Source organism: Narcine bancroftii, chromosome 4 (assembly GCF_036971445.1).
Source record: "Narcine bancroftii isolate sNarBan1 chromosome 4, sNarBan1.hap1, whole genome shotgun sequence".
Classification (NCBI taxonomy): domain Eukaryota; kingdom Metazoa; phylum Chordata; class Chondrichthyes; order Torpediniformes; family Narcinidae; genus Narcine; species Narcine bancroftii.
In genome coordinates this window covers 24353765-24365926 of record NC_091472.1, presented here as the reverse complement: position 1 = coordinate 24365926, position 12162 = coordinate 24353765, and the positions used below count along the sequence as shown (strand labels likewise).

At 41.7% G+C, this 12162-nt stretch overlaps 1 protein-coding gene across 1 annotated transcript in view; it reads left to right on the top strand.

Moving 5' to 3' along the window:
* ttc27 (tetratricopeptide repeat domain 27) overlaps positions 1-11712 on the top strand; it is a 307508-nt gene extending 295796 nt beyond the window's left edge. The window contains exon 20 of the mRNA XM_069930951.1: positions 11476-11712. Within this exon, the coding sequence (XP_069787052.1) occupies positions 11476-11601 (126 nt within the window). The 3' untranslated portion in view covers positions 11602-11712. The remainder of the gene's footprint in view (positions 1-11475) is intronic.
* Positions 11713-12162: the final 450 nt, after the last annotated feature.

The window sequence follows — 12162 nt, the reverse complement described above, 5'->3', positions numbered from 1 at the left end:
TTCACTCCAAAGTAGCTCCTTTCTCATGTGACTTTCTTATCTTGAAACTGAAAAGCCAAAAAATACCTCATTGGCTGCATCCCTTTTACTGGGACTGAATCTAGCCACATCTCAATCTTTGTGCCTGTAGCAACCAAGAACGATCTTGAGTCATCCTTTCGTGAGCTTGCCTACAACTTACTGCACCCTATTCAATACCAGGGAAACCTTAACATTGAGAAACTATAGCTTTTGTTTTGTTGACAGGATGAATGGCATTGGCCATATCTGTGAAATCCAATTAGCACGTTAGATCTTGATAAGCTACTTACTGCTTCCCAAGACCAGCAACAGAGCGTGTTAAACAAAATAATTACTTGGAAACCAGTGATGTTGTTTCAGTATTCACGAAAGATATTTGTCCTCTGCTTTTCATTGTTCGTCCAACTTAAATTTCCATAATTGTACCTTGTTCAAGTTTCAGTTGGAAGGCCTGGCTTTCTGGCCTTATTTCTGAAACATTAATTGTGTAGAAAATCTCTGGCAGTGAACATTGCCATTTGGGAAGGTAATGAAGAGGGTCTCTGTTGAGTTCATTCGAATGCTTTTTCGCCTGCCTGCAATCCAGCTTTGAAGAACCCTTGCCAACTCGCTTGCAGTGCAGTTTCTGAAACTTCATTCTTCTAATCTTAATTGCGCTTGAAATCAAGAGCCCTGAAGTTGAGATTGGGGCTCAACAAATAACATGGAGGTTAATACATGTTCAAATTCTGGCAAAGTCCCATCAATGCTTTCAGATAGCCTCAGATGGAGATGCAGTATGGAGTTCAGTCCCACATTGACTAATGGGGATATCAAAGATATCTGATTTTGGAGGTCGGTACAGTGGCGTGCATTCATTGAATGTCAGGTTTACTGTTTCAGGGCAACCATTCAACATAATTGCATGCTTTTTGGTGCATTGTTTTCTCCTTCAAATGTGACCCTGGCACCTCCGCCACATCCCCATTTTTCCTCTTTCTCTCCCCAATCTTCATTCAGGTGCCTGCTTGCTTTTTGCATATTCTTTGAAGGAGAGATCAGGCCACAAACCTTGGTAATATATCGTTTCCTCCTGTGGACGCTACGAGACCCTCTGGCCTTTCTGTGTATTTTTGTGCACGACAACCATTACTAATGACCACCACTTAGCATCATGACTTTTCCCAAAGTTCAAAGCTGGATCCATTCAGTGTACTTTCCAAAGTATAACACTTGAATATCAGTGTCCTAATGCTTAATATCTCAATCTTCTCCAACTGTAGATCAGTCCCTTCGCAACAGAGTGGAGTCCAAATTCAACCTCATGGTATGTCACCAAATGACTTTCTCTGCTGGATTACATTGCCAAAGAGAAAATACCAACAGTATTTTACAAGTGACATTGGTTTGTTTATTTGAACAGTGTCAAAATTAAGCCCTTTTTATTTCACCTATTTTCTCTTCTCCACCATATACACAGACATTCTCTTTGTTCGTTTTAGTCCTTTCACCATTATTTTTCCCTGCAGCAAAAAAAAACTGCTGGAGGACTCCAATGGGTGAGACTGCATCCATGAAGCAAAGAGATGGCAGTGATTTGGTTTGAAACTCTGCATCAGAATTCACCAAGTCCTGATGCAGGGTCTTCTCTCAGGGAAATGGGGCGATCACCTCCCTGTTTGAGAAGGAGAAGCAGAGGAGGTGACCCTTGACAAGGTGCCCACAGTGGTGGACCGGTGAGGGGCTCTGAGGCTGAAGAACACATGCGGTGAGCTGTTGGTGACCCTAGGCGAGGAACCCATGTAGGTTGCAGGCGACTGCAGTAAAGGGACTCACACCAGGCTGCAGGATTCTGGTGAGTGGCTGTGGAGTATCAGGTGTTAGAAGCCGGATGTGAGAGGGTGCTGGAAGCTTCCTAATCATGTCAGATTTTTGCATCTGAAGTTTGGGTTCATGATTGTTTGGACTGAAGTCTGTGCGGCTTCGAGAGTTCTGGAGGCAAAGCCATGGACATTGAATTACTTTGGGGGAACTCTCTTTTGCTTCTCTTTCTCTGGCTGTAAGGAGTGCTGGGCAATTTTTGCTGATAGTGAATCTTTGCCTTGCAGTACATAAAGGGAAATTTTGTGTAATATTACATTTTTTTAAATTACATGACAACAAAATAAAATAATCTTGAATTGTCTGACCCCTTACCTCCACTTATGCTGCTTGACCCTTTGAGTTCCTCCAGTAGTTTTATCCAGATTCTCGCCAGCAATCGGGACTGGGATTCAAACCTCAGGCTGTCTGTAAGGAGTTTGTATCTTGTCCCCGTGTCTGCGTGTGTTTACCCTGGGCGCTCTGGTTTCCTTCCACCCTTCAAAAAGTAGCTGGGGTTGTAGGTTAATTGGCTCGAGGATCACAAGGGCCTGTTACTCTATGTCTAAATTTTTTAATTTATCCTAGACCTGAGGAAAGGTCGTTGAATTACAGAACTAATTCTATTTCTCTATCCCAACTTGCTGCCTGACTTTCTGAGTATTTCCAATATTTTCTGTTTCTGTGTGTCGAATGCACTTTTCCTTTGGCATCTGGTTGCAGAACGTTTATTAGCTTTGGAGCAAGTTCGACTCAAAATTCCACTCTCTTATTAACAGTCATGGAGGGCAGATAAGGTCAATGTTCGGAGCATTTTTTTTTCAAAAGAGCTGAACACCAAAGTCATCAGAGGGTTAAGGTTATCCATAAATTCCTTGGTTATATGGAAAGAGAACGTCTCCATTGAATTTTTTTTTCCAATTTGGTCACCAAGGGAACTATTGTGATTAATACTGACACATTTATTTGCTTTGTATATTGCGGGAGCCTTTTATAAGGTAGTTTAGAAAGCACATCTGTTTTACAAATGGCAATTGTTGCCAAGTTAGTGATACTCTACCTATTCAAACCACAAATATTTTCTCCCCTCCCCAAGAATGCTTTTAATCTTTGCGATAATTTTTTTGCATTTTCTTAATCCTTCCTCCTCCCCACCTGATTTTTCTCACATTTTCTTTCCCAAGGTACTCTGGACTCCTGCATGTACTGATGGGTACCTCCTCCCCTTTCTTGCATACTCTCAGAGGTTCGTGATCAGCAGATCATCCAGCATGGAGATATCCTGCCTCTGCATGACAAAACACCACTCTTTGCACCGCATCTTTGGGAAACTCCCCATTCTTTTCATTTCTCCTCTTGGTTTGCTTCTTGGTGCTTCTCGTTAACTTTGGAGGAGACCTGTGAATGAAGACCGAAAATTTTGTTCCGTCCGTTGTAATAAAGATACAGCCCTGTGCAGTTAGTTTTAATGCAGAATAGAGCAAAATTGTGGATGCTTTTGGGTCTAAATGACTGGCAGGAAATTTGGTCCCTGATTTTGCTGGTGAAAACTCTGAAAATGATGTTCACAATTGTACAAAGGCCAATTTTTGTCTTCGGTATGATTTTCAACATCACCCGTGTGAACATCATCTCCTGCTCTACTGCCTTGGAGCAATCTTGATTAAATGCAGACCCTTCTATCTACCCTGACAGTTTTTATCAGTGGTTCTCACCAGAGTTTATATCCTTCCTGATGCTGATTCCAAACAGGCACTTGCTGAACTGCATGATGTGGTCAGTAAACAAGAGACAGCCCAGCCATCTATAAACTACAAACTACACACTACAAATTGTTGTCAGTGACTTTAACCAGGTCTGTAGTCAAGAAAACCCTGCCCAACTACCACGAGAGGTCCCAGCACACTCAATCACTGCCACACCAAGATAAGGAGGGCCTACTGTTCTTTCCCGAGACCACATTCTGGTAAATCAGATCTCCTGGCTGTGCTCCTTCTGCCTTCATACAGTCAGAGCCTATAAAGAGAGGATCCTGAGATCAGGGCAGCTAGAATGTGGATGCAGGACTTTGTTGAGTCAGCGGATTGGATGGGGTTCATGAACCCAGCTGAGGATCTGAACAATACATCAGGGCTGTCACAGACTTTTTCAAAACAGCTGTGGATAAATGTAATCCTACCAAATCATTCAAGGTCTCCCCAATCAGAAGCTCTGGATGAACAAGGAAATCCGGAACCTGCTGAGAGCTTGACCATAGGCATTTATTGTATATCTGGAGATCCAGATCAACACAGAAGGAGCAAGTATGACCTACAAAAAGCAATCTCCCGGGTAAAGTGGAGATTCAGGATGAATTTGGAAACAACAAACTATACCCGACAGTTGTTGCAGGGTCGAAATGACATCCAGTGTACAGGTACACAACCCCTTATCTGGACATCTAAAATCCAGAGACCAAAGATACCTGAACACATATTATATAAATGGGACGAAAAATTGGTACAACATAGAACTTCTCCAGTATTACACCATCTCCTCAATATATGGAAGAAGATTCATGTAGAAAGAAATAAAATAAATTACCAAATACCAAAACTAATATTGACGCAAAATAAGCTACTCCCTTTTACAATAGACAACCTTGCCTTTAGAAAATGGGAAAAAAAAGGGATTAAAAGAATAGAAAATTGTTTTTCAGGAAGTAGATTCTTATCCTTTGAACAAATGAGAGATAAGTACAATATAACTGGAGATACAGCGCTGGCATATTACCAACTGAGATCCTACTTGAAAGATAAATTAGGAAGCAACTTGAGTTTACCAGAGGGAAGTAACCTTGAATATGTGATTACAGATACAATGTTAATCAAAAGATTTATAAAAAATATGTATATTAAACTGCAAGAAAAGGAGAATGAGGAAACAAATGGTAAAACTAAACAAAAATGGGAACAAGATTTAAATATAAAGATAAAAAAGGAAACATGGGAGAAGTTATGCTCTGGAACGATGAGAAATACAATAAATACGAGGCTGCGTATGATACAATATAATTGGTTACACAGACTATACATTACACCGCAAAAGTTAAATAAATGGGACCCAACAGTATCTGATAGATGTTTTCGATGTAAAAAAGAAAGGGGAGAGAGTAGAAAAATTTTGGGATGATCTCAATCAGATATTAAATAAAATAACAGAAAACAATATACCAAAGAATCCAGAGATCTTTCTCCTAAGTAACATAAAAAATAAAGAATTTGGAATTGACTTGGAAGATGCACAAAAAAGATTTGTCAAGATAGCCCTAGCCGTAGCAAAAAAATGTATTATGTCAACCTGGAAATTGGAAGATAATTTGAAAATACAACAATGGTATATAGAAATGAATAAATGTATTCCATTAGAAAAAATAACATATAGTTTAAGAAATAATATTGAAATATTCGAACAAGTATGGGAGCCTTACATTAAATACAATAGCGAAAACCTACCGGGAACAAACATTACCTAAGTTGATGGAAGGAGAAGAAAAGAAAAGAATGGACTCAGTAGAATTTCTGGTGTATTTTTGTTGAATGACAACATTGTCTAACTGAATTAATGCAACCTAGATTGTATACCTAAAATGGATGAGAGGGGGGGGGTGGGGGGGTGGCTTGGGAGGAGGGAGGGGGGAGGGAGAAAAAGTCACTGTAAATGTGTGGAAAAGAAAAAGTGTATATCATGGCTATTGTGATTTATGGTGTGAAAAATAAAAAAGTTAAAAAAAAAAAAAAAAATCCAGAGACCGGCATTTTTTTCCTGGTGCTGATACAGCGAAGGGAGAGAGAGAGACAGCAGCGCGACTCGGGTGGGCGAGGGGAGAGAGACGGCAGTGCGACTCGGGCAGGGAGGAGAGAGACGGCAGCGCGACTGGAAGGGGGTGGATACGGCAGCACAATTCGGGTGGGCTTAAATCTGGGGCAACTGGCTTTTGTTCTGAAATCCGGAAAAATCCGAAATTCGGAACACACTGTCCCCCAAGGGTTCCGGATAAAGGATTGGGTACCTGTATTAGCAGACGGCAAAGCTTCACTCCCAGAGGAACTCAAAATGTCTATGCCTGATTTGACCATCCAATCTGTATCCGAGGAACACTGGCGAGCTGCTTTCAGGAGTGTGAATCGAAGGAAAGCATCCGGCATGGATCGATTTCATGGATGTCTTTAACATTTCATTCCGGCAGGGAGTGGTACCCACTTGTTTCACACAGGCATCAATTGTACTGATGCCCATGAAGAACGTAGTAATCTTCCTTAATGCCTATCGACCAGTAGAACTTACATCAACAGTGGTGAACTGTTCAGAAAGGCAGGTGTTGAAGCATAACTATTCTGAGCAGCAACATGGATATGTTCAGTACGCCTATCGTAGCAATGCGTTAATGGCAGATGTCATCTCACTGGCTCTACACAATGCTCTGGAACACCTGAACAGCAAAGATGCATTCATAAGGATGCTCTTTATCAACTACAGTTCAGCAGTTAACAGCATCAACCCCTCAAAACTGATCAGCGAACACCAAGACCCGGAAGTTAACACCCCACTGTGTAATTGGATCATGGACTTCCTCACTTACGGTCCACAATCAGTGAGGATTGATAAGGGCATCTTCTCCACAATCTCCATCAGTACCAGAGCACCACAGGACTGCATTCTTAGCCCCCTGCTCTACTCTCTTTACACCCAACTGTATGGCTCGGAATGACAGTAACACCATCTACGAATTTACCAATGATGCCAGATTAATTGGTTGTATGAAAAAAGGCGATGAGTCACATATAGGAAGAAGATTGAAAACTTGGACAAATGGTGCACTAACAACAACCTTGCACTCAATGTCACCAAAACCAAGGAGCTGATTGCCGACTTCAGGAAGGTAAAACCAGAGGTATATGATCCAGTGATCATTGGGGGAGAGGGTGAGCAAATTTAAGTTCTTGGGAGGATCTTTCCTGGACTCCACACTCAAATGGCGTCATGAAGAAAGCACATCAGTACCTTTACTTCCTCAGGAGTTTGGAGAGATTTGGTATGACATGAGAAACCCTGGCATTCTACAGATATGTCGTGAAAAGTGTACTGACTGGCTGCATCATGGTGAGGTATGGGAACACCAATACCCCTGAGCATAAATCCCTCCAAAAGGTAGTGGACACAGCCCAGGACATCACAGGCAAAACCCTCCCCACTATCGAGGACATCTACAGGGAATGCTTCCGTTGGAGAGCAACAGTAATCATCAAGGATCCACAACACCCAGCACACAAGCTGTGTTCTCGCTGCAACCGTCAGGTGCCTCAAGACTCGCACACACCAGGTTCAGGAACATCTGCTACCCCTCCACCATCAGACTCCACAACGACAAACTCAATCAGGGACTCATTCTAAGGACTCTTGGGCACTTCAATGTTTTTTTACTATTATTCTCTCTGTATTGTGCAGTCAGTTTGTTTACATTCGTTATTTATTTACTGTTCTTTATTTGTTTACATGTGTACGTTATGTGCAGTTTTTTTTTGCACTCCCAATAAATAGTAATTCTGCCTCGCCTTTGGGAAAAGAATCTTAGTGTTGTATGTTGTCTTCTTTGGCTTGGCTTCGCGGACGAAGATTTATGGAGGGGTAATGTCCACGTCAGCTGCAGGCTCGTTTGTGCCTGACAAGTCCAATGCGGGACAGGCAGACACAGTTGCAGCGGTTGCAAGGGAAAATTGGTTGGTTGGGGTTGGGTGTTGGGTTTTTCCTCCTTTGTCTTTTGTCAGTGAGGTGGGCTCTGCGGTCTTCTGTTGTATGTTGTATGGTAGTATTGAATGGCAAAACAGAATTCATTGTTGAGATTTATTGACAGAGTACATGCATGCACAGAAACTTCTGTTCCTTTATCTTATGATGCCATCACATACATCCCTGAGATTCTTTTTCCTACACCCCAGGAAGAATGTTCTCTCACTGGTAGTGCACAAAACTGTATATGTATCTTCTTGAGTACATACAAACAAAGACATTTAAAGAAACTGTGCAATACAGAGATAAAAACAATCAATAAAGTGCAAAAGTAAGAGTGCTCAAATGAATCGCTGATTGAGTTTGTTGTGGAGGAGTCTGTTGGTGGAGGGGTAGCAGCTGTTTCTGTACCTGGTGGTGTGAGTCTTATGGCACCTTTTCCTCTTTCCTGATGGCAGCAGCGAGAACAGAGCATGTCCTGGTGGGGTGGATCCTTGGTGATTGCTCTCAAACGGCAGCGTTCCGTGTAGATGTTCTCGATAGCGGTGAGGGTTTTGCTTATGACATCTGGGGCTGTGACTACTACCTTTTGCAGAGCTTTTGGCTCACGGGATATTGTTGTTCCCATACCAAACCATGATGCAGCCAGTAATTACACTTTCTGCCACACATCTGAAGAAATATCCCAGGGTTTCCGGCATTATTCCAAACCTCTGCAAATTCCTGAGGAAGTAGAGGCTTGAAGGACCTGATGGCCACCTCCTTTTTATCCCTTGTGTTCTTTGCTTGCATTTAAAACTGAGATTTCCTTGTGCCTTCTGACCTCTCTGCTCTCCAAACTTCATTGCCACTTAACATTTACTAGATGGCATGGAGGTGTAGTGTAGATGTTGCAGGTCAGAGTTTGTGGTGAGAGATGCTCAGACTTCTCTGAGGAACAATTAACATATCGACAAGCAGCTCTTACTTCCTTTCAATTCAGATCCAGCATTACACATGTAGCCAGAGTGTTCTCATGATCAAGATCAGGTTCTCTCTGGCCTCAGAACTATTCGGGGCTGCTGCCAAACTCTTTATGCCTGTCAGTTGTCTGCTTTAATTACACCTTTCTCAGAGACTTTTACAGCATGGAAACAAGCCCTTTGACCCAACCTTTCCCTGCCAACCAAGTTCATCCCATTTGGCCCATATCCCTCTAAAGCTTTTCTATCCAAGTACCTGTCTAAGTGTCTGTAATTGTCAGAATTGTCCCTGCCTCCAGCCACCAGTACCTTTTAAATCCTTCCTTCTCTCCTTCACACTCTGCCTTCTTGTTTTAGCTTCTTGTATTCCCCTACCTTGGGAAAAAGGCAATGACTCTTTACCTCATTTATGCCCCTCATAATTTTAGAAATTTCTAAAGGTCACCCCTCAAACCTTATCGGCTCCAGAGAGAAAAGTCCCAATAAAATGTTCATGAATCTTTTTCTGAACCCTTTACAACTTAGTGTCCTACATAGAAACATAGAAGATAGGAACAGGAGTAGGTCATTCGACCCTTCGAGCCTCCTTCGCCATTCAACGAGATCATGGCTGATCTTAAAGTTCAGTACCCCGTCCCCGCCTTCTCTCCGTAACCTTTAATACCCTTATACTGAAGAAATAGATCTAATTCCCTCTTAAATATATTTAATGAACCTGCCTCTACTGCCCTCTGTGGCAATGAATTCCACAGATTCACCACCCTCTGGGTCAAGAAATTCCTCCTCATCTCGGTCCTAAATGGTTTGCCTATTATCCTCAAACCATGGCCCCGGGTTCTGGATTTTCCCATCCTTGGAAACATCCCATCTGCATCCATTCTGTCCAGTCCTGCCAGAATTTTATAGGTCTCTATGAGATCCCCTCTCAATCTTCTAAACTCCAGCGAGTACGATCCCAATTTGCGCAATCTTTCCTCCTAAGTCATTCCTGCCATTCCAGGTCTCAGCCCGGTGAATCGCCTCTGCATTCCTATAGCTGCATGTCTAGAACTGTGCACAGTACTTCAAGAGCAGCCTCATTAACGTCTTGTACAGTTGTAGCATGATGTCCTGCTCCTGACCTGCCGTGTCATTTTCACAGAACTAGGTACCTGTACCCCTCAAGTTCTCCGTTGAACAACACTGACCATTCACCATGTAATTCCTGCTCTGATTTAAACAACCAAAGACCAAGTTAAATTCTCTCTCCCATTCCTCGAACCTGGAACTGCTCTTGCTCATAACTCCTGTCATTACAGCAGACACGTTTAAACAAGGAACCCTCCCCAGCAGTTGGAAAAGTATCTTTTGATTTGTATAAGTGCCTCATAGACTGCTGTACAATCTTGCAATATTCAGTGGAAAAGCGCTACTGTCAGAGTGTGCCTTTCAAAGGGAACCGTCCAATTTTTTTTGTGTGTGAATCTTCTCGAGGTAGCAAAAGTGTATCACACAACCCTATTTTAGTTGAAGTAAAGGAAGAACTTCTAGGCTTGAGTGACCATGGTCAGGTGTTTATTTTTAAGGAAGAAGTGGGATATCCCACTCAAGGAGCTGCATTTACTGATAATCTGAAGATCAATTCAACAGGCAGATGCTTGTGGACATTTGTTGTGTAGAAAATCAACCTGTGGAAAAGGGAGGAGAAACACACATCCCACTGCATTTCCTTTGAAATGTAATCACTGTTGTAGGTGAGTGGGAAATCTCACTTACATGCAATGAGTCAAGCGAACATAGACCAGGATACCAAGGTTTGCTCTTCTCCTTGACTCCAAAGTAACATCTTGGGCTTTTGTACATCCATCCAAGATTAACATAACGTCAGTTCAACATGCTGCCTGAAAGAAAGCACCTCTGAGAATGAAGCTCTCGATTACTTTTCAACTGGAACATCATCTTAATTTTTGTGTCCATTTCTGAAAGCTTGCACGGTTGAGATTGAGTTAATCGATCCATGTACTTTTTCCTTCATGGCATTTCTGATCTATTTCCTTTTCTCATGGATCTGCAAGGCAAACAGGTTTCATTGAGAGATGAAAATAGTTATTTAATGCAATATTTTTCTATCAAATGTTTTATATGGTTTAGTTTGGTGATATTTGTTGCTTTTAATTGAACATTGTGGACACATTATCTTTTCAAAGTATTGTAATCTTAGAGGGAGTTGGAGGAAGGGGCTTGCAGATCAGCCTTAGGAGAGAAGCTTTTGCTAATCTCAGTGTCACATCTCAGTACCTGTCAGATAAAGAACGACAGTAATGCCCACCTTTGACTTGGCAATTGATTAAATGTTTTGATGGAAGCAGGGATCAATTTTTTTTGTGCTGCCTCGGCAATTCAGAGAAATTCACAGGGAATGGATCCAACAGTATCAAAATGCTACTCCAGCAAGGAAAAGCAAGTCATTTATACACCAGGACTGCCTCCAGTTTCAATCATGCAAATGTCTTGTGTCAAGGGGGCGTTTAAACTTAAACTTGCAGAGCTTGTGTTTTGGTGACCAGATCGAAGTATATTTCTAAGCAGGCCATAAATCAGAGCTGAACCTGGCTTATATGCTTACCCAATACACTTTCAGATGTATTGATTTAAGCATGAATACTTTTTAAATCTAGCGATGGTGTTGGCCGAGAGCTGTTTGGCAAGGGAACACTGACGAAATATAACACAACTTCCTAATTGTAATTAATCCTGGTATTTCTAAGGAGAGGAAGAAAAATAGATTAACAAACTGAATGGAAAAAACAACACACTGAAATATATACAGCAGCAGGCGTGACAGCCGTTTAAAATCTTCTTAACTTTCTTGTGTTTTTCTCAACCTCTGTTTCTGGCCTTTCAGCAACGTTACTCTGATGTCATAACGGGGGAACTGCAGGCTGAATTAGTAGATGAGAAAAAGACGATGGACAACTTGATTATGGAACTTGAAGAGCTCGGCAACCAACTGAGGGAAAGAATGGCCTGAATCAGATTTCACTGAAGGAATATTGGCGATAAACATCTTCTATAAAAACCGTAATAAGGCATTGCACTAGATCTGTATCAATTATAAATAAAATACTCATTTTATACCTCAGCAGCTGAGTGATATCCCCATTATTTTATTCAAGCGCATGGGAGAGATTAACTATTTTTTTTTCCATGTTTAATCAGGAGATGTGGGCATCACTAGTGTTAGGTCTGCTTTGTTCATGAATGAGTGAGAAAAACACCAGGCTGAGTCGAAATCAGGGTTCTTTGTTCTTTATTACCGGATTGTAACACTTGCGACCAACCAGGTTAGTCGGAGAATGCATTCTGCCGTTATCAGCAAAATGGTGATTTTTTATACCCTTGGATACATGCTTAGAACATCATCATATCATTACTTGTCCAATGACTAAAACTGTTGCTATCCTTTCCCTGCTAGCTTCCTGCCTCTCAATCCATCAATGTCTCTCTTATCTTGTAAGTACAAGGATGCATTCACATCTTGTTACAGCCCTGCACATTCCCATCTCATGATGTTTTACCTAACAGGAGTACA